Source organism: Manis pentadactyla, chromosome 7, assembly GCF_030020395.1.
Source record: "Manis pentadactyla isolate mManPen7 chromosome 7, mManPen7.hap1, whole genome shotgun sequence".
Taxonomy (NCBI): domain Eukaryota; kingdom Metazoa; phylum Chordata; class Mammalia; order Pholidota; family Manidae; genus Manis; species Manis pentadactyla.
Genome location: NC_080025.1, coordinates 111,339,171 through 111,362,625, shown reverse-complemented (window position 1 = coordinate 111,362,625; position 23,455 = coordinate 111,339,171). Strand labels below are relative to the sequence as shown.

Here is a 23,455-nt window from a genome sequence, read left to right as displayed (position 1 = left end):
TTCTAAATCTAATGCAGCTGTCATTAAAATCAAGAGAATGCTTACTGTATGAAAGAAATTGAAATGACTCCTAACTTTATAATATTTCTGAGCTCTGGTATTCTTACATGACTTTCGAAAAATAAAGCTTTTTAAAAATTAAAACTTGCAACATCCTCAGCAATAAAGTGGAAGAAATCAAAGAGAATATGATAATGAAACTTGTATGAAAGTTTCACTTGTCACATTTACAGAAATGCATGAAAATTTCACTGTGTATTGAGTCAGCAATGAGTGTCAACGTCATTTTAGTCTTTGCTAATATGAAAGGTAAATAAAAATGTTATTGTTTTCATTTATATTGTTATTGTGAATAAGGATAAATATCTTATACATTTATTAACCTTTCATTTTCTTTTCTAAGAACTGTCTGTTCCAGAATTGCTCATTTTTAAATTGTGTTGTATGTTTTCTAATCAATTCAAATATGGGACCCAGGAATTATGTATGTTAACTCCTTCTCATATTTAAGTCAAATATATTTCCAGTTTGTGATTTACCTTTGAGTTATATTAATTCCTATAGGTTATTTAAGGAAGTTTTTTTAAAGTCATTTAATCTTAGTACTGATGGTTAAAGTTCTCAAGCAGAACTTCAGAAATTGAATTCATTGATCTAATTTTCATACATTTATCCATTCTGAGTTGATGCTATTAGTGTATAATGCTAATCTATGACTTTTGCAAATATAGAGAAATGGGAATATAAAGTTTGTAACATGGTTTTCTCAATATTTTAACATCAAAATGATCAAGAAATATTTTATTATAGAAGACCATATATATGTCTATGTATATCTTACAGGCAACATAGCTACCATATGGAGGGTGGCACTGTTCCAGTAGAATGTTTCTCATTGTGTGATCTCCAGACTACAGAGCAATATCTCTCAGGAGCTTGTTAGAAATGCAAATTCTCGATTCGCACGCCCTCTATACCGAATCCTAGACTCCGTGGCTGGGACCCAGGAACCTATGTTTTAATGAGCCCTGCAGGTGATTCTGATGTATGGTGAAATTTGAGAAAATGTTCTAGTATTTGGTCTCTCACCAATTAACTGTTTTGAACTTGAGCTGAGTAGTTTAACCTGTTTGTATTTCAGTCTAATCAGGAATAAAATGATGCTGTGTTCCCATAAGATCATCCGTCTCAAAGTCTTCTTCAGTTTCACAGCCACTGCTTCCCTGCCTAAGCTTAAACTTCCAATGCTGGGATTTGGGTTGGGAGTTTTTGGTGGGGAATCATGCACAGTGGTGTCATGTCCCCCTATTCCCTTCAGGAATTTTAATGAGAGTGTTAAATCCTGACTACTACATCCTCCCTAGTCATTCTTTTAGGAGTTTGCTCCCACTTTATTCGTAACCTCTATGATCTCACAGTTGTAGGAAAATGGAAGGCATCACAGAATAAATCTGAGGACCTTTGGACTAAATGATTCCCAACAGATTCTATGATGGTTATTTATTCTGAGGAAAAGAGAGAAGCAGTCAGTACCTACATTTTTGTAGAAGGATTAACTCCAGGAAGGATGTTTTCCCATTCTGGGGTAGAGGGGGGGGATCCCATTTTGGGTCATTCCCTACAGTTATTACTTTACTATGATTCATCCTAGGCATTGATCTGGGAAGTCTCCAAAAAAAAGAAAGTGCAAGAGGAAAGCAAGGGAGAACTTTCTTTCACAGTGCCAAGCTGGATGGGCTACCAGGCCCTCATTGTCTCCTCTCTGGATGACTGTGTCTGTATCCTAAATGATTTCCCGTTCATATGCTCACCAATCCATACTCCACACTTCTGCAAGAATGATTTTTTAAAATATTAATCCCATTATGCTCCCCACGTTCAGTAGCCTGGTACATACAACTTCTCATGATCTGGCCCCAAGTTGCCTCTCCAGCTGTGTTCTCCCACTGTGTTCTAACCACACTGATAGTTGGCAGTTTCTTTGCAGTTATGCACCTTCCGCCTCCATTACAGGAAGCACACTTCCTCTTGTCTTGTTCCTTTGGTTTTATCTTTTGTTTCGCTAAGTCTTCCATTTCTAGGAGCTTCTGTGGTGGATAGACTTGCATATGAATGCAAAGGAGTATGTACAAAGGAGTTATCTGCAGCATTGTTTGCAATAGCAAAAAACTGGAACCTTCTAAATATACATCCATACAGTTAAGAACATTGCAGTACATTCACAAAGTAGAACTCTGGAACATTTAAAAAGAAAAGGATAGATCTATATGCATACACACACACATATATATGTTTATATATGAATAAACTATCAGACATTACATCTGGACCACTACTTCCACCCATGATTTTTTTTCTAGGAGTTCACTCCCACTTTTCTTTGCAAAGCTGGTAAGTAGATATTAGTAAATGTGTAACTTTTGCTTTTTGAGAAAAGGAACTAGAGGGCTTGAAGTTTAGGAGGATAAGGGAATTTTTTTTTTCTGTATGTCTTTAATATTGTTGGGTTTTACCTTGAGGAAGGAACCTCTCTATTTCATATACACACACACATATGTGTAATACATATGTATGTACACACATACGCACACACGTGTATAAATGCATATGTGTGTATAAGTCAAGGATTCAGTTCAGCCATCTCTTTTTTTAAAACCTTCTGTGGCTGGGATTTTCTTGTCCTAGTTTACCCTATCCTAACATTTACTAGTCAGCATAGGTAGTTTTTCACTTTCACATTCTTACCCTATATTGCTCCCTCTTACATCCATGTGCCTGTACATACACACACATACTCACTAGACAGCTACAGCTGTGTTGTTCTAGATTAAAAAATACTTTCATGCTTCTCTGTATCTGCTCATTTTTTCCTATGGATGGCAGACACTTCACCCCCACTCCCACCCCCATCTAACAAATCCTGTATCTTTACCCTGATGGAAATGATTGTCCTCTTCTTTTTCCATAGTACTTTATTGATCCTATAGGTATGAAATGTAGCTCATTGTATTGGAGCCTGTTGTACATGTGTCTTTGTACCTGTGAGCTCTTTGAGTGAAGAGCAAAGATACTTTTCTGTAACCCACCATCTAGCACAGTCCTGCTTTATGAAATCTAGCATATTGAGAGTAAGCTCGATAAGTATTTGGCGAACTTAATGACTGCAGAAAGCTCTGTGCAATATTTATAAAACGTCAATCCTGAATATCGCTCTGTGAAATGATTTCATTTAGTCTGGAAATATTTCAACTTAGTCTAATTAGTATCAGTCCAAACTCCTTATCTTTAAAAATGCAAACTCTCTGATTTACTAAATGTTAGTTTTTCATGTTGCTGAAGGTTAAGGAAAGTAAGTGGTAGAGAACATGAGTCTCAGCCATCTGTCTGCCTTTGCTCTCTCCAGCAGCATAAATGCTGCAGGGATTGTCCCACATAGCGAAGGGGATGAGGATATGCTTGTTTATAATTGAAAAGGCTTAAACGGGCCCTGTGCCAGTCAGCTTATGCTAACTTATTCTGTGAGAACAAACTTCCCCCAAAGCTCAGTGGCTAATTGTAACAGAGGCTTGTTTCTCACTGTACTATGTGTTTGTCTTGGGCTGCATGAACTTCTGCTTCATGATTTCCTCTGTCAGGGATTCTGGCTGACAGGATATTAATGGCTGCAGGGAAGATGGAAAAGGAAGCATAGTGGAACCATGGAAGGATCTTAACGCTTTATTTGGAAGAGGCACATTATCATTTTCACTCACATGTCATTGGCCAAAACAAGTCATATGGCCAAGCCTGATATCAATAGGGTGGGTATGTATAACTCTCCCTCAGGAGTAGGCAATAAATATTTTCAACAACAGTGAACTCTACCAAAGCCTCTTCCAGAGTTGTTCTCTTGAAAATGAATATTGGTTTTCTCTTGAATCAATGTGCTTATTTAGCACACATTAACTGAGCATGTACCACACACAAAGCACAATGGGAATGTAAGGTTAAGTTGGAGACTCTTTTTTCAAGGAACTATCAAAAGGGCTTAAAACTCCATACTTTCCTGCACAGTGGGGAGGTAGGTACTGCAAGAGAAAGCTGGAGTTGGAACAGTGTGAAACTGTATGCAATTCACATACATTTTTTTGCCCTTTAATTTGCCCTTTAATTCTTTTTATCATTTCAGAAATGTTAGTGTAAACACACACACATACACACACACATTACATGCATGTACACATATACAGATATATAATTACTTAGTAGATAAATATTTGCATGTATGATGATAAAGCAGTAACACTGAACAGGATGTTGGATGTATATAGTACTATCCAGAAATCTTACAAATCCCACAAAATTTTACTTTTATAGTATTGATCCTTCTGTTTATTTATTTAACTTTCTATTTACTCTTTTATTAGTTTATGTGGCTATCTTTTTTTTTTTTTTTTTGAGAACAAAAATCTGCTTGGGCCCCATTGTGGCCTTGGATTTCCTAGTTGGGGAATTGCCATCCTGAATTCGCAGTGCTGGTGGCCTTAGCTGTCAGTGGTTTGCTGATGGCCCAGTATTCCTCGTCCATTGACATTTAAATATATATTCACAAGGATCATATTTTAAGAAAGGATTAAGTATTTCAAGAGAGAAAAATCATTCTGCTGTTTCTAAAGCGTACACAGCTGTTAAACTTTAATTAAAACAGGTTTGTAGGAAAGGGGGCTGGAGACCAAGTTCATAAAACCAGACAGATACGCTTTGTAAATGAAGAAGAAAGCCAATTAAGCAAAGCAAAGCAGCTTAATATTAATTTTTAAAACACATCCAGTGTATTTGGTGTAAATCTTGACACTGCTATTGCATAGTTCCAATGAGTTATTCTACAACTTAAGTTTAGCATTTGGATGTCAGGGATTACTAGTCAGTTGGAAAATTATAAGATTTTCTCACTTTATGTTAATATTTATTGCAAGAAACTTAACTCTTGAATGAAATGTAATTCACTGATGAAAATAAACAATGAACTTAAACTTCGGAACTAGAATTTGTTATGTATGCCCCAGAAATAATCCAGAGCAACTCACTTGTTCTTAAAAAATTATTTGGTTACTAACACATTCTGTATACCAAAACAAGACTTAATATTCAGTTGTGGTGTTTTTGAGCCTATCTTTAATTCTCTTAACCATGTTATTTATGATTTTTTTTAATTGCTAAAGGATAGCTGTGCCATTTCAGCCAAAAATTGAGCTCAACAGTACACTCATAGTTTTGTGAAGGAGGAGAAACAAAAGAGCCTAATGAATTAGAATGTGTTCACACACCATCAGATCCCAAGAAACTTGCAGATGAATTCAGTTACTGAATTGAGTTCATGGTTTTCCTTTGTGTTTTATGTGCATGGATTCTGTGAAGGAATGCTTTTTAGATTTAGATTTTTACCTTCTCAATAGGAAGGGCATGTAGGGCAAAACTTTGAAAGTATGAAGGTGTTTAAGCCTGCTGGGAATAAATACAGTAAATAAAACCAAATTGTGATTTATTTAAATTATTCACAAGTTTAAACCTCATGTTTGTCATTCAACAATAAGTGTCCTGCTTTATTCTCTAAATAGAACCATGAGCCATAAATTAAGCATTGACTGTAGGCTTAAATACATTAACATAATTATAAGAATTTCAAACTATTACATAATCATAACTGAAAGGTCTCTTTTGCTTGTGTTAAGCGGGAGGTTTACAGGCACTGTTCATTCAAAAGGCCACCAAAGAATAAGAAGATATTGAAGAACATCAGTAGTTTCTCTAGAAAGTCACAGTAACTGAGAATAAATAAAAATTTAGAAACAAATTATGCTAAGCAACGTAAATTGTATGGCATGTTATCTTGTGGCACTTCATTTGATATATTATGTAGCCATAATACTGTCATCAACAGAATATCTGTGGAAATGGGATGTTTCCCCCAGTAGGTTTCTGGATAAAATGAAATGTTTTTACTTATGCCAGAGATGAGAAATGCACAAACCACTCCTCCGAGAGATGCAATCAACCTAAAATATACTTTAGGTTCTGATTTCCATTTTAAAGACAGTATTATCACTGATCGTGTTGAACACAGCTTTCCATAGTAGCCATTCCTCTGTCATCCTAGATGAATGTCAGCCGTGCTGATTGGTCCCTGAAGTATTTTCTCAGGCCGGCTTCCTTCATGTAGTATGCTGTCAGCATGTGATGCAGTAATGATTACAATGCCACTTATAAGCATATTACTTATAAAGACTTTCTAAATTCACTTTTTTTTCCTGAACCAACTAGTAATCTAAATATACTCTTTTGGTTTCTCTTTCTCATGACCCGTGAGGCATTTGCTGATAGTCAGGTAAGTTTCACCTGGATGTCAAGCTCCTATAGGAAGCCTGCTGAGCAGGCCCACACATCTAAAGACGTTCATTTTCTTTGTTTGGTTGCTAATTTACTAAAATAGAATGATATACATGCACAAACCTGGATGGCAGAATGTCAGAGATTGTGTTCAGTTCACTTATGTCACAGATGAGGAAACTGAGACCTGAGAGTTATAGGACTTGCCCAAATTGACATAGCTCTCTAATGAACGAATACCGGGCTACCTTAACCTTAGTCTAGTTTGATCAGATGATGCTCATTGGAAATCTGTAAACTTCACTGCAGTCGTTTTTTGTTCTGTTAGAGAGATGAATGTTTGAATAAGTTCTCTAAAGAACTTTTTATTGCTGAGATTCTATAATTTTGTGACTTCCAATGAATAACCACCAAACTATGCATATGACATTTTTAATGATTTAACTTTTTTAATGATTACCCTGCTGTGATATTTCTGAAATTAGATCTCCCTTATTTCCAGATAAGGATATTTTGGGCCAATGGTGAACTTAAAATGTAGCTCTACTGCCTTGCTCACATGGGTTTATAATGTCAGGATCTGTTTCACCTTTCAACAAGATTAGGCAGTGTTCTCCTCTGTTGCATGTCTGTGTAGGAACCCTCAGTGATCTTCTCTATGTAAGACCTCTTTTGCTGCCCTTGTGCTTTGGGGCATCACAGAGCAGCTTTTGTAACAGGCTACTAGGTTCTTTTATTGTTGATATAATGAGTGCTATGAGATGCCTTTACATTTTATTTAAAGTAAACCACTGAGCTATATTCTAATGACTGCTTATATGGTTGATTATTGTAGGTATGCTTTTCTAGGGGGAAATAGTGTCTTCCCTTAAATGGGACAGAGTCGAAGTCATTTCGTCAGCTTTTTAGGGGAGATGGTTCAGAAAGAGGTAGTTGACTCACTGCTTCATAGTGTCAGCATTACTTTCCAGGTAGTACAGGAAATCATAAGGTCTTTGGGGCCCAAGGGCAGTGATTGCCCCACAGCACAAGGAGTCTCAGTATATATATATACATTTTTTAAGAGTCTCATGCTGTACTGACTGAGATAGCCAGACAGTAGAACAGAGCTTTTATTTATTTTTATTTATTTTTTTGTTAAGGTATTATTGATATACACTCTTACAAAGGTTTCACATGAAAAAACAATGTGGTTACTACATTTACCCATGTTCCCACCCATGTCTATCTACAGTCATTGTCCATCAGTGTAGCAAGATGCCACAGATTCACAGTTTGCCTTCTCTGTGCTACACTGTCTTCCCTGTGACCTCCCCACACCATGTGTACTAAACATAATACCTCTCAATCCCCTTCTCCCTCCCTCCCCACCCGCCCTCCCACACCTCTCCCCTCTGGTAACCATGATTCCCTTCTTGGAGTCTGAGTCTGCTGCTGTTTTGTTCCTTCAGTTTTGCTTGGTTCTCATACTCCACAAATGACGGAAATCACTTGGCACTTGTGTTTCTCCACCTGGCTTATTTCATTGAGCATAATATCTTCCAGCTCCACCCATGTTGTTGCAAATTGTAGGATTTCTTTTCTTCTTATGGTTGAGTAGTATTCCGTTGTGTATATGTACCACATCTTCTTTATCCATTCATCTACTGATGAATACTTAGGTTGCTTCCATATCTTGGTTATTGTAAATAGTGTTACGATAAACATAGGGGTGCATTTGTCTTTTTGAATCTCAGAAGTTGTATTCTTTGGGTAAATTCCAAGGAGTGAGATTCCGGGGTTAAATGGTATTTCTATTTTTAGTTTTTTGAGGAACCTCCATATTGCTTTCCACAACAGTTGAACTAGCTTACATTCCCACCAACAGTGTAGGAGGGTTCCCCTTTCTTTCTTTCTTTGCATCCTCACCAGCATTTGTTCTTAGTCTTTTTGATGCTGACCATCCTTACTGGTGTGAGGTGATATTTCACTGTAGTTTTACTTTGCATTCCCCTGATGGCTAGTGATGTGGAGCATCTTTTCATGTGTCTGCTGGCCATCTGAATTTGTTCTTTGTAGAATTGTCTCTTTATATCCTCTGTCCATTTTTTGATTGGATTATTTGCTTTTTGGGTGTTGAGGCATGTGAGTTCTTTATATATTTTGGATGTTAACCCCTTGTCGTATATGTCATTTTCAAATATATTCTCCCATACTGTAGAAGGCCCTTTTCTTCTGTTGATGGTGTCTTTTGCCTTACAGAAGCTTTTTACTTTCATGTAGTCCCATGTGTTCATTTTTAATTTTGTCTCCCTTGCTTAAGGAGTTGTGTTCAGGAAGAATTTGCTTAAGTTTATATTCAGAAGATTTTTGCCTAGGTTGTCTCTAACAGTTTTATGGTTTCATGACTTACATTCAAGTCTTTGATCCACTTCGAGTTTACTTTTGTGTATGGGGTTAAACAATAATCCAGTTTCATTCTTTTACCTGTAGCTGTCCAGTTTTGCGAACACCAGTTGTTGAAGAGGCTGTCATTTCCCCATTGTATGTCCATGGCTCCTTTATCATATATTAATTGACCAAATATGGTTGGGTTTATATCTTGGCTCTCTAGTCTGTTCCATAGGTTTATTGTTCTGTTCTTGTGTCAGTACCAAATTGTCTTGATTACTATGGCTTTATAGTAGAGCTTGAAGTTGGGAAGCATAATCCCCACAGCTTTATTCTTCCTTCTCAGGGTTCCTTTGGCTATTCAGCGTCTTTTGTAGTTCCAGATGAATTTTAGAACTATTTCTTCTAGTTCATTGAAGAATGCTGTAGGTATTTCAATAGGAATTGCATTGAATCTGTAGATTGCTTTAGGCAGGATGTTCATTTTAACAAAATTAATTCTTCCTATCCATGAGCACGGGATGTGTTTCCATTTATTGGTATCTTCTTTTATTTTTCTCATGTGTGTCTTGTAGTTTTCAAAGTATAAGTTTTTCACTTCCTTGGTTAAGTTTATTCCTAGGTATTTTATTCTTTTTGATGCAATTGTGAATGGAATTGTTTTCCTGATTTCTGTTTCTGCTACATCATCATTAGTGTATAAGAATGCAATAGACTTCTGTGTATTAATTTTGTATCCTGCAACTTTGCTGAATTCAGATATTTGATCTAGTAGTTTTGGAGTGGATTCTTTAGGGTTTTTTATGTACAATATTATGTCATCTGCAAACAGGGGCTGTTTAACTTCTTCCTTACCAAACTGGATGACTTTTATTTATTTGTATTATCTGATTGCCATGGCCAGGACCTCCAGAACTATATTGAGTAAAAGTGAAGAGAGTGGGCATCTTGTCTTGTTCCCGATCTTAAAGGAAAAGCTTTCAGCTTCTCACTGTTAAATATAATGTTGGCTGTGGGTTTGTCATATATGGACTTTATTATGTTGTGGTATTTGCCCTTTATACCCATTTTGTTGAGAGTTTTTATCACAAGTGGATGTTGAATATTGTTGAATCTTTTTGTTCCTGTGGTGTATGATGTTGATGGATTTTTGAATATCGTACCATCCTTACATCCCTGGAAAAAATCCTACTTGTTCATGATGGATGATCTTTTTGATGTATTTTTGAATTCAGTTTGCTATTAATTTGTTGAGTATTTTTGCATCTATGTTCATCAGGGATATTGAAATGTAATTTTATTTTTTTGGAGTGTCTTTGTCTGGTTTTGGTATTAGAGTGATGCTGACCTCATAGAATGAGTTTGGAAATATTCCCTCTTCTACTTTTTGGAAAACTTTATGGAGGGTGGGTATTAGGTCTTCACTAAATGTTTGATAAAATTCAGCAGTGAAACCAACTGGTACAGGTGTTTTGTTCTTAGGTAGTTTTTTAATTACCAGTTCTATTTTGTTGCTGGTAATTAGTCTGTTCAGATTTTCTGTTTCTTTTTGGGGCAGCCTTGGAAGGTTGTATTTTTCTAGAAAGTTGTCCATTTCTTCTAGGTTATCCAGTTTGTTACGATATAATTTTTTATACTATTCTCTCATAATTCTTTGTATTTCTATGGTGTCTGTAGTGATTTTTCCTTTCTCATTTCTGATTCTGTTTATGTGTATAGACTCTCTCTTTTTCTTGATAAGTCTGGCTAGGGGTTTATTTTCTCGAAGAACCAGGTCTTGCTTTCATTGATTCTTTCTATTTTTTTATTCTTCTTGATTTTATTTATTTCCTCTCTAATGTTTACATGTCCCTCCTTCTACTGACTTTGGGCCTCATTTGTTCTTCTTTTTCTAGTTTCATTAATTGTGAGTTTAGACTGTTCATATGGGGTTGTTCTTCTTTCCTGAAGTAGACCTGTATTGCAGTATACTTCCCTCTTAGCGTGGCCATCGCTGTGTCCCACAGATTTTGCAGTGTTGAATTATTATTGTCATTTGTCACCATATGTCGTTGATCTCTGTTTTTATTTGTTCATTGATCCATTGGTTATTTATGAGCATGTTGTGAAGACTCCATGTGTTTGTGGGATTTTTCATTTTCTGTGCATAATTTATTTCTAATTTCATACTTTTGTGGTTTGAGAAGCTGGTTGGTAAAATTTCAACCTTTTTTAACTTACTGAGGCTCTTTTTGTGGCCCAGTATCTGATCTATTGAAAATGTTCCAAGTGCACTTGAGAAGAATGTGTATTCTGCTGGTTTCAGGTGTAGAGTTCTGTAGATGTCGTTAGGTCTATCTGTTCTAATGTGCTCTTCAGTGCCTCTGCTTCTTTACTTATTTTCTGTCTGGTTGATCTGTCCTTTGGAGTGAGTGAAGTGTTGAAGTCTCCTAGAATGAATGCACTGCATTCTATTTCCCCTTTTAATTCTGTTAGTGTTTGTTTCACATATGTAGGTGCTCCTATTTTGGGTGCATAGTTATTTATAATGGTTATATCCTCTTGTTGGACTGACCCCTTTATCATTATGTAATATCCTTCTTTGTCTCTTATGACTTTCTTTGTTTGGAAGACTATTTTGTCTGATGCAAGTACTGCAACTCCTGCTTTTTTCTCTCTATTAGTTGCATGAAATATCTTTTTCTATCCCTTCATTTTAGTCTGTGTATGTCTTTGGATTTAAAGTGAGTCCCTTGTAGGCAGGCTATAGATGGTGCCTTATCCATTCAATGACTCTGTATCTTTTGATTGGTGCATTCAAATAATTTACATTTAGGGTGATAATCGATAGCTATGTACTTATTGCAATTGAAGGCTTATATTCGTGGTTACCAAAGGTTCAAGGTTAATTTTCTTACTATTTAGAATCTAACTTAACTCACTTAGTATGCTATTACAAACACAATCTAAAAGTTTAATTTCTCCTCCTTTTTCTTCCTCCTCCATCCTTTATGTATTAGGTATCATATTCTCTACTCTTTGTCTGTCCTTTGACTGTCTTTGTGGGTAGTTGATTTAATTTTGCATTTGCTTAGTAATTAACTGTTCCACTTTCTTTCCTATGGTTTCAATACATCTGATGACAGCTATTAAACCTTAGGAACACTTCCATCTGTAACAGTACCTCCAAAATACACTGTAGAGACAGTTTGTGGGAGGTAAATTCTCTCAGCTTTTGCTTGTCTGGAAGTTGTTTAATCCCTCCTTCAAATTTAAATGATAATCTTGCCAGATAAAGTATTCTTGGTTCGAGGCCCTTCTGCTTCATTGCATTAAATGCATCATACCCCTCCCTTCTGGCCTGTAAGGTTTCTGCTGCGAAGTCTGATGATAGCCTGATGGGCTTTCCTTTGCATGTGATCTTATTTCTCTCTCTGGCTGTTTTTAATAGTCTGTCCTTATCCTTGATCTTTGCCATTCAATTATTATATGTCTTGGTGTCATCTTCCTTGGGTCCCTTGTATTGGGAGATCTGTGCACCTCCATGGCCTGAGAGACTATCTCCTTCCCCAGATTGTGGAAGTTTTCAGCAATTACCTCCTCAAAGACACTTTCTATCCCTTTTACTCTCTCTTCTTCTTCTGGTATCCCTATAATGCGAATATTGTTCCGGTTGGATTGGTCACACAGTTCTCTCAATATTCTTTCATTCTTAGAGATCTTTTTTCCTCTCTGTGCCTCAGCTTCTTTGTTTTTCTCTTGTCTAATTTCTATTTCATTTATCATCTCCTCCACCATATCTAATGTGCTTTTGAAACCTTCCATTGTATGTTTCATTTCTGACACTGTGTTCCATAATGATTAGATCTCTGACTGGAATTCATTCCTGAGTTCTTGAATATTTTTCTGTAGCTACATGAGCATTTTTATGATTTTTATTTTGAAATCTTTTTCAGGAAGATTCATGAGATTGGTTTCATTTGACTTTTTCTGGTGTATGTAGGATTTCACTTTGAATCAGGTTCCTTTGACGTTTCATATTTATATGTGGCACCCTCTAGTACCCAGAAGCTCTAGTCTTTGGAGCTGCTCAGCCCCTGGATCAATGTCGGGGTCGCAGGTGAGTGGTGTTGGTGCCTGGGGGGAGGAATGAGCTTTTTCCCTGCTTCCTGGCTGCTATTCCTGTCTTCACTGCAAGAACCAGTGGGCCGAGCACACAGGTTTAGGCCTCTTTGTTTTGCATTTGTAGCTGCTGTAAGTGGAGCTTCCCTCTGGCCATCCTGAGGCCAGGGCAGGGTTTGCCTGTTTGCAAGCCAGGTGTGGGCTGGCTGGGAGCAAGGTGAAGCAGGCTGTATATCATGGAAGGGGGCCTTGGAGTTGTGTAGCCAACCAGGGGGCTGGAGCACCTGAATATTGTGAAAATTCTCAACCTGCTGGGCAGAGTGCCCCTGGACAATTTTGTCTGCCTGTTTTTTCTCCTGAGCAGTAAACTCTGTGCAATCCTTGCCCCTTTAGCTGCTCTCTTGCTGTTAGGATGTGTCTCAGACTGCCCACCTTTCTTTTGCCACAAGGCAGCCAGATATGGATCCCTGTTATCCACAAGTGGCTGGAATCTCAGTCTCTCCAGGTATTCTGCCTGTCTTAGCTTTCCAACTCCCCTAACCACCAGAGCACCATGCAATGTAGGTTAGTGCTCCCAGAGCAGATCTCCAGGGCTAGGTCTTCAACAGTCCCAGACCTCCATTCCCTCCCTGCTCCGTTTCTCTTCCTCCTGCCAGTGAGCTGGGATACAGGGAGGGTTTGGGTCCCATCAGGTCATGGCTTTGGTACGTTACCTGTTCCATGAGGTCTATTCTTTTTTCCAGGTGTATGAAGTATGGTGTAGCCTTCTTTCCTGTTACTCTTTCAGGATTAGTTGTATTAGTTATATTTTCATATTATGTGATGTTTTAGGAGGAGTCCTCTGTCTCACCTCTCATGCCACCATCGTTAATTCTCTCCTCAGTATATTACTTTTTTAACCCTCATGGACTATGGTTTTAGAACCAACTGACTCTACTTTCTGCAAATTTGCCTTATATAAATAGTTTTTAAAATGTGGGCAAACCTAGAAGCTTTTGGAACACTTTTTAAAGCACAGATTCCTGGAAGTGACTTCAAATCAGCTGAGTTGGAAACGCCCAGGAATGGAGCCCAGGAATCTATAATTCTTCAAAGCCTATCTGTAAAAATTTGAAAAAATGGCTACATCTCATGCCAGGCCAATTAATTCTGAATTGACAGAGGTGATGTCCCAGCATCCAGCATTTTAAGAGATTCCCAGATAATTCTTACATATATATATACAAGTGTTGAAAACCACTCCTCTAAGCTTTCTTTCACCTCTAGAATTCAGAATTTTTTGCTTAGAGGATCTAGTAATGCAAGCTTTGCTCTTCAGGATTAAATCTTTCCAACTTGTCATTTATATGTCTATGAGTAAAATGGTCTGGTAACCTCTTTATCAGCTGTAGAGTTTGTACTATTGGAAGCTTAAATTTAGTGGTATATTTAGAACTCCTGATAGATTCAAGGAAGGTGATTTGCATATAAAATTGCATAATATTCAGATCTCCATTCTATCTCATTGGGTGCTATCTCATCTTCTAGTAGGAACTGAATATTATATTTTAAGGGTATTTTCGTCTTAGGTGACCATCAGAAAAACAATTAATTTTCTTTTTAATCAAAACTCCCATCAATGCTTACCTTATTCAAATGTGTAAGCCATAATTGGCATACCTATATGGATTAGTTTTAGAACAACTGCTTGGAATTCTTGTTCCATTTAGAGCAAGGTGTGCTGGAAGCATATTTTCAGTAAAAATATGTTTTTCTTGTCTTATATTTTCAAGTCAGTCTGGCTCAGAAAAAAGACTAGCACAGAACACTTACTCCCTATCCCTTCACTGTATTGCTTTTATCATGAAATGTTTGCCTACCCAACTAGACTGTATTTCTCAGCCAGAGGCATCTTGGAGCCACTGTTTTATAGCCTTTCTTCTCTACTACCACCTAGCATACTGCTGACCACAGATTAGTAGATTTGTATGCCATAAATGTGTGTTGAATCATGTATTGATAACCCAGATGCTATTTTAAGGAGAGTAGATCCTGCTACATTGTTTTGCCATCTACCTAATAGATGATAACATGGAAGTTGGGATTTCAGGGAGCCAGGAAGAGCTGAACTGATATGCACAACAGAAGGGAGGGGAAGAGAGGGATTGAGGAGCAGGAACAGGGGAAGGAAAGGGTTAAAAAGGCTAATGATATAAAGAAGGCTGCTCAGATGACAGGACACCACTCCATATGACTCCCAAGTTCATTACGCCTTTTAAATTCACATGTTTGGTTTATTTAGATTTCTTGAAGAAATCAGCAGGAGCTTTGTATTCATCCTAAGTTGAAACTTAGGCAAGACTCACCAAAGGAGGATCAAGAGGCCAATGTACTATGAGAGCATTGAAGTCTCTTCTGCCGGGATGTGCAATAAAGTATGAAAGGGGTTTTATACTTCTGCAAATAAGAAATTGTTGGTATGAGCCAGGCCTTCTCTTACTTCCCACTCCCATTTTTACCCTCAGTTGTATGAGGTTTAACCAAATGACATTGCTATCTCATAAATCAGAAATGACCCAATATGAGCAATTGCATGATATCTGGATTTGGACACAAGTTCAACAGAGGCTCTTGTGACTAAGTCCCAGAGCTGTAAGTCAGTCCTACAATTTGGAGTACTCTGAACCTCTCCCCAGACATGTGCTCTGTTTCATCTGTGGTCCCTATTCTTTGAGCCTCTTCACTCCGAAACTGCAGACTGGATGCACTTGAGCCCAGTGGCCCTCTTCTCTTAATTAACAATGTTCACAACCTGAGAAGGGACTTTATCATACACACCATTCCTGTCTTTGCTTTTTATGTTTATTTTCATCATTAATAAGGAATAGAAATCCAAGGAGTATCTGAACTTTCTCTTTATTGCAAAAGAGCCTATGGGGCCAGAGTGAGCCTTGTAAATAGTCCAGGCCCAAAGGCCTTATCCAGGGAGTATTATTTGTGGAAAGACTAAGAACATCTCCTGAACCAATAATCATGCAGCCTGATATATTAGCATCAAGGATGAAAAGACAGAGCAACGCGGAAGACTTTTAAAAAATCTCTATGGGTCTTGTGTTAAAAGAACACACACTTTTTACAGAAGCATCATATAATTTCTCTCTTTTGATATCACAAGAACACTTAATTCAATTAATTCTCTACTGTGTATCTACTGTATTCAAAGAAAAGTACCCGGGAGTACAGAGAGGGAGAGGTGGGGAGTTTCTTTATAGGAGGTGGACATCATGCAAAGGCAAACCTTGTTGGTCTTCACCACCTCCCCTTGGTTATTTGGGGGAGTCACTTCTAGATATATCATCTCTGTTGCACATGGTGTGAGCCAGAGACCCCAGTGTTTGATCATTGCCTCGTTGCCCCGCTCCAACCTATGGGCATCTGGCTGCACTGTGCAGCTGTGCAGCTATGTCTCTGCCAGTCCTCCAAGTCTATTTCCCTATGTAGAATCCTGTGAAAATGAAGGAGAGTGCTTGCAAGTGTATTAAATACCTAACTGTACATGATAAAGTTAATATAGCTGTTGTTTCCACATACTTCTTATTTGTGATTATGTTTCAAGTAAGCACAGTAACAGCAATCTTAAGAACACTATGGCAAAACTGAAGAGAGAGCTCTTCCCTGTTATAATATTCTGAAATAACATTTTCTTAGGTTCCTCTTATTACTGAGGGCATGTATAGTAGTGCATCATGTTAGAAAATTCTATTGCATTCTCCAGAATGGTAACATGAAATTTTTTACACTATTCTTTCAATTATCTCTTTCATCCTCACATTACAGTTCTGAGGTTAGATCCCCATCGGGAGGGCCACGGTATTAAAAGTCTGTGTATAAAGAAAATGTAGGTGACATATCCTCCCTTTTTTTGCTAAGGCAAAAATATCAAATATTTTCTCTAATATTGTCTGAGAATGTAAAAATGTATTCAACATACTCAAAAAGTAAATTCTTATGCAGCAATTCTGGAAGGGCTTAAGAACATAAGACTTTTCATGTGATTCATTCATTTATTCATTCTGGAGATAGTTTATTGAGCCTTACTATGTAATTTGCATTGTTTTAGGCAATGTGGATAAATTAGAGTTCCTACTCTCATGAGTCTGTATGAACTGTGGTATAAGGAAATGGGGACCAGAAAGAGCACATAAAGACAGACACACCCAAGTAAATAAACGATAGTGGTAGGTGCTGTGAACAACTAGAGGAGGGTGTGGTGATATCCACTGAGTGCATTCAGTGGAGTAGCAGTGTTCAAGGGTTTAGTAGGCCGGGAGGGTGGCCCAGACCTGATTAACTGGAGCAGGCCTGCGAAGACACAGGGTTGATTTACTCAGGGTAAGAGGAAAGGCCAGCCCTTAAGGTGTTAGTGAACTTGGCATGTATGAGGAAGAGAAAGAAAGGTCCTCTAGTAAAATATGAAGTGGAGACAGTGGAAGATGAGGCCAGAGAAGGTAGGGTTAGACCACATAAAGCCTGTGGGCCATGGCAGAGCTTGGATTTTATTTCAGGTGAGATAGGGAGCTACCAGAGTGTTCGAAGCAAAGGGGTGACATGATCTGATTAATATGTTTAAGTTATCATGAGGCTGGTATGTATCAAACTATAGCAAGAGGGACAATGGAAGGAGGAAGCTAAGTGGTAGGGGTGGAGTGAGGGGACTATAATAATCTAGACAAGAGATGACAATAATTTTGATCAGGATGATAGAATGGAAATGGAAAGAACTGCAGTAGATTTGAGTCTGGATGTTTTAAAGATCAAGTCAAAAGACTTGCTGAGGATTAGATATAAGGGCCGAGGGAAAGAAAGTGATGGAAGGTGGCTCCTTGCTTAGGTTTTGGTCTGAACAGCTAGTTACATGGTAGGAATATTTATTGGGAAGGGATAGAGATGGAGGGGAGAACAACTTAGAGAAGAATAAGGACCAGTGGGAATGGATGTAAATTACCTGCACACTGTAGTCAGTTAAGAAGGGTTACTTTTGATGCCACCAGTGATATCTCTTTTTAGGGGTTAGTGACATCCCTTTATTTCCATATATATCAGGCCAGAACAATAGTTGCTCCTACACCCAGGGCTCCCATGCTAGTCCTGATACTCTGCATTCCACCATCTGCTTGCCTTTCTAAGCTTCCCCTAAGCATAGTACCCTCCCTTTTATCCTCCGACCTTGTCCTTCCCTGGGCCATTATAACTATTGCTCTGTTCCTCACCACCATCCCCCTAGAAAAATTGCCTTTACAGTCATTAGATTTCAGGTATGTATATCCTTTAAGGCCCTAATATGGCATTTTCAAATCATACAATTGATAATTGATTCAGTCATTACGTATTGATCATTTTATGAGTAGCACTGTGCTTGGCACTCCAGAAATTTTAACTTTTAAGGGCATAGCTGTTGTTCTTCATGAACTTAGAGTATAATTGAAGGGTTAATACACTTTCATATGAAATAATTAAATAATACTACTAGATACTTAAACTTTGAGGAAACCATAGGACTGAATATGATTACTTACTTCAGTATAGTTATAGTGATGTGATGATAATTCTGATCTTTTATGATTCAAGCTTTACCAGTAACCCAAGTTAGTATGATGATTAAGTGCATCAGATTTTATATCACAATTTAGGCTCTTACTCTGCCACTTCCTGTGACCCTTGGCAAATTTCTTAAGTCTTTCAAATCTCACTGGCCTCCTTAGTAAAATGTAAATAATAAAACAACCCATGTGGTTTCTGTGAAAAATACATGAAAACATTGTTAGACACGTGGTAAGAAGTAAATAAGCCTTTGCTCTCCTCCTGCATCCCCATCAGCAGCATCATTTGCTAGCATTAGTGGTGTGAACAAGGAGAGTTTCCAGATACAAGTTGCCTGAGGATGGGTCAGCCCCTGCAGCAGTTGGTACTGGATGAAAAACTGGTAACAAAAGGTCCACAGCTGCCCAAGGACATGCTACAAGGGAAAGAGAATGCCCTTGGTGGAAGAAGGTAAAATAAGCAAGAGAAAATAAAATAATCTGGTTGGTAGAGTAGCTGGTCACCATCTTTCCAAATAATTGTACCACATAGGAGAAGGAAGTAAAGATTTCAGCACAATAATGAAGTTTTATTGTTGTGCCATGTTGAAGCACCTATTAACTTTGTATTGACTTAACAGGGTTGCTGATTTACACTGCTCAGTCCTAAATATAATGAAATGATTAAGAGCAGTATGCTCATTAGCTGCAAAACTGATTACTTCTCCTGAACTGAGACTAAATCTACCACCCAGACTGATGAATTTGTCTCTTGACAGACTAGTATTTAATAGCAGTAATCTTCCCTCATCTACGACCTCCTTTTATGGTCATTTTCTTATTACTGGGAACTAGAAGAAATTCATGAGTCAATCATTTTATGACATTTCTTTTTGTAAGTGGCACCTTCTCTGTCACTTCTTGATCAGTGAAAAATCAGACACTAAGTGACTCATTACTGATTTGTTAATGCAAAATCTTTTTGTTATTTAATCATCTTGAGATAGCATTGGGTGGTTTTTTAGCTCTGCAGATTCTTGCAAGTCATGAGCCTGCTTAGGCAGAAGATGTTTGGTAGCTTGTTGAATTATGCAAAGTTAGGTTCAAAAAGTCAATCTTGATTTACAACTGTTGCATGAGCAATTCAGTGCAGGCTCAGTGAAGCACATTATCTGCAAATAATGCTCTGTACTTGTACAGAAACAGCCTGAACAAAAAAAGACTTCAATCTATATGATTAATGCACAAGTACTTTATAAATTATGAAGCACTCTACTGATACAAAGTGCAGTTCATAGGAACATTTATGTGACCATGAGTGGACTTACCCAAGGATAACAAGGAGTTCCTACTGATGTCCAAGAGTAAAGGGGACCTTCCTTTCTTACATAGGAGTAGACATCTTAGTGTTACTTGATCTTGTGTGCTGCTTCACAGATTTTCATGTCTGTTGATTATGATGATGAGAGCAATTTCAGTAATCATTAAATCCTGTGAACATTAAACGTCAACCATTATAGAGATACAAGGAAGTGCCAGTACAGTCCTTAAGAAGTCCAAAGGATTTTTACTCCTTCCATATTGATTCCCAATAGATAAATCACTTTGTCAAGTCAAGGGACTCTTCAGAGATGGCGCTATGTATCCACTTAAGCATCATTTTTGTTTCTCTTTTTTCTGGCTTATAGTTGACATGCAGATTAACTTTGCTTCTGCCCCCATGTGGGAGGACTCTTCTACCATTTCTTTTGTAAGCAAAATTTTAGAGACAGGGCTGGGCTAATGATCTCACTAAGGTATCCAAAAGTACAAATTATGCTATTGAAAGGGAGTAAAAATTGCCACTAAGTAGAGAACAGCAGGAGACTGACTAGACCACTACTTACCCTGGTTTTGCTTGATGCTTATGTTTTGGAGCAGGACCCCAGCCAGTGGTACAAAATACACAGGAGAGACAGAGGTACATATTTAATAGGTCATCCAGCACACACTGAGCTGGGTTAAGGGCCGCTAAGGAGCACTGAGGCAAAAGCCTAGTGATACGTCCATACAGGGATGGTTGCAGGCAAGTGGCAGGTAGGGGGACAGGCAAGTACAGAAGAGTCACCTAAGGGAACTGAAAGGATCCTAGTTGTCAGATGACGCCTCTATTATGCACTCTCTGCACTGGTCACCTCTGCCGCAGGTACCAGACAAGACTGAGCTGCTTGCAAGGACTTGTTTTCTGATTTTGAGAAGACTTGGGGAAGTCCAGATCAAGCAAAGTAATAGAGCAATCACTGCAAGAAGATACTATTCTTCTTATTATTTTAAATTGTTATAATCCAGTGTAATATCACAAATTCTTAGTGAGAAAAATAATCCTCAAAAGGCACATGCTGGGAATGTTGGTTGTGCCATAAAAGTGTCTTTCTCTTTTTTCCTGAGTGTATCTCTTGTGGTATGAATTTTATATGCATTCCTGTTTGGGTCCTGTTTGTCTCTGAGCATCCAGCTCTCTCTCAGTCTCTTTCTGCACACGTGTGTGTGTGTGTGTGTACACCAGACCTTATGTCATCATCTCCTTTTCCCTTTTGTTTCTAATGAAGCAAATCTATAATGTGCATAAATTATGGAGGCTACCCACAGTACTTGGCTCTTGGTCTCTTCCCCCCATCTTCAAAGCCAGTGATGTTGCATTTCTCTGACCATTCTTCTGTCCTCATATCTCCTGCAGACTCCCATCTTCTGCCATTCTCTTTATTTAAAAACCCTTATGATTACATCGGTCTACCAGGATAATCTCCCTATTGTAAGGTCAACTAGCTAGCAAATTTCATTCCATCTGCAACCTTAATTCTCTTTGCCATATATCCTAACATACTCATAGACTCCAGGGAGCAAGATGTATATATCTTTGGGAGGAATTATTATGCCTATCACATAACAGTAACATTAATTCTGCTCATGAAGCTGTAATTTGGGCACAGCTTAATGGGGACAGCTCATTTCTGTATCACCTGGCATCAGACAGCTTGGCTGGAAGGCTAGGGCTGGAATCATTGGGAGGTTTTCTCACTCCAGTGTTTGGCCGTTGGTGGGAAGACTCAAAGAGCTGACGCTGGAACAGTTGGTGTTCCTTGAGCATCACTCTGTCTATGTCTGTATGGCCTTTCCATGTGGTTTCTTCACTGAGTGGCTCAGGCAGCTGAACTTCTTAAGTCTGTTGGCTAGGGTTTCCAAGGCATTGGGAAATTATGGGGAGTGGGGAGAAATGGTGGAAACTGTGTTGCCTTTTATACCCTAGTCTCCCACATCCTGCAGCATCACTTCTGTTACTTTGTATTTGTTAGAGCCAAGTCACTAAAGCAAAGTATATTCAAAGGAGGGGAATTGGATTGAAGGTGTATCAAAGAATTTGCAGCCATCATAGTCATTTAAAAGATTTATAGTGTTCCCTAAACAGCTTTTCTTGGGGATAACAAGTAAATAAAAATTTTTTCATGGGTCTCATAAAAGGACACTGATGTGATGTAAAAGATGATGGCCCCACTGGTATCTATACAAAAAAAAATGCAGTAATAAAATTCATAAAGATGTCTATTATAGCATTTCTAGGTGCTAGTACCAATGTTCATTTCAGGAAAAAAGGATTCCACAAGTTGCTAAAGCCTTTATTCAAAGTATACAGGTTTCTAATGGACTAAAGAGAATCCAGGCAAAAACTTAAAAGACCATAGAAAAATTAATGGACTGTATAGCCTTCCACAAATCCTCCATGAATATTATATTTTATGATAAAACATTTAAAAATACTTTAACATCAAAGAGGTCATAATTAAATTCCCTGATGAGAACCAGGAGTAAAAATAGTATTTGTGGCTAGTTGAGGGCTTTAGTTTTTTAAACTAATTTGGAGTTTAGTTCTTAGATGAAATAAATAAATTGAGCTCCCTCACATGTAGTCACCAGTTTCAGACTGAAATAAAGATGACTGTATGAAAACATATCAACTTAAAAATGGTTGTTTTGAAGTTTCAGCTTAGCAGCCTTTTAGCAACTGTGTATTTGCTATTTTTGAGCTCCTGTCCTGTAATCACATAAAATTGGTTTTCATCATTAATATTTCTTTGCAGATGTTTAAATCTCATGTGACTTTTTTTAAAAATTTGAAGTATGAGTAAAATGAGTAAGAGTAAGTGTGGGTGCTAATTAAATTTGTTCTTCTACTGTCTGTTCTGAAATTATTTTTTACTAAGAGAGCAGTATATACCTTTTTTTTATTATGGCCTCCTAGTTTTGCCTTCTTTATATTATCTTCATTGATATTTTTTCTCTCACAGATTGAGAAAGAGGATCATTTGATTGCTTACACACTTAGCAGTTAGTGTACGCATGAGCAGTCTACTCTTCTTTTTGCAGGGCAGTGATAGAGGACACAGACTGTGAAATGAAGGAATAACAGATAATTACATGGCATACTTAATAGAAGGCCAAGCCCACAAGCTTTTAATGTTCTTCCATTTAAGTAGCCATACTTGATTGTTGGGTTTTTTTCCCACTGCTATCTAATAAAACAGGAAATTACAAAAAACTTGTGAATGCCTGTCAAGGCTCATATTGTCTTACCTCTGGCATAATGTCAGCAGATCTACATGGAAATTGAATGCAGCATCTCCTCTGAAGGTGTATGGCAAAGTGGAGCTGACAGCATGTGTGGCAGGGACCCTTTGAGGGGTTTGTGTTTATTTGTGAAGATAGCTTCTCATGTACTCTTTATGCCTGGAAAGACTGATGTCCTTGTGTGAGGCATGCCCTTACAGTTAGTTAACTTAAGACCAAAAATCCAAAAGTATGTGCAGCTGTTTATTTTCAGTTCACTCAACCTACTAAAAAATAGCATGGTTTACATGTGTGAATATCTCTGTACAGAAAATAAAAGCTGCTCTTCTTTGCTCTCCCTTTCTAGCTTTGTTTTTTATAACCATTTTGCCAAATTTTGTGCCATGATCTGATTGTTTACCTCAGCAATACCCCGAGTTTTAAAAGACCACGACTCCCTACCCAACTGCTTTTTTTCC

General features: G+C 37.8%; 1 protein-coding gene across 9 annotated transcripts in view; it reads left to right on the top strand.

Moving 5' to 3' along the window:
* IMMP2L (inner mitochondrial membrane peptidase subunit 2) overlaps positions 1 to 23,455 on the top strand; it is a 998,090-nt gene that overhangs the window by 687,767 nt on the left and 286,868 nt on the right. The window contains exon 7 of one of the 9 annotated variants that reach the window (XM_057504671.1): positions 844 to 1,056. The exons of 7 other annotated variants lie outside the window; for them this stretch is intronic. In XM_057504671.1, the coding sequence (XP_057360654.1) occupies positions 844 to 943 (100 nt within the window). In that variant the 3' untranslated portion in view covers positions 944 to 1,056. Of the gene's footprint in view, positions 1 to 843; positions 1,057 to 23,455 lie in introns of those variants that run through there. One more of the 9 variants, XM_057504672.1, reaches the window with a different exon arrangement.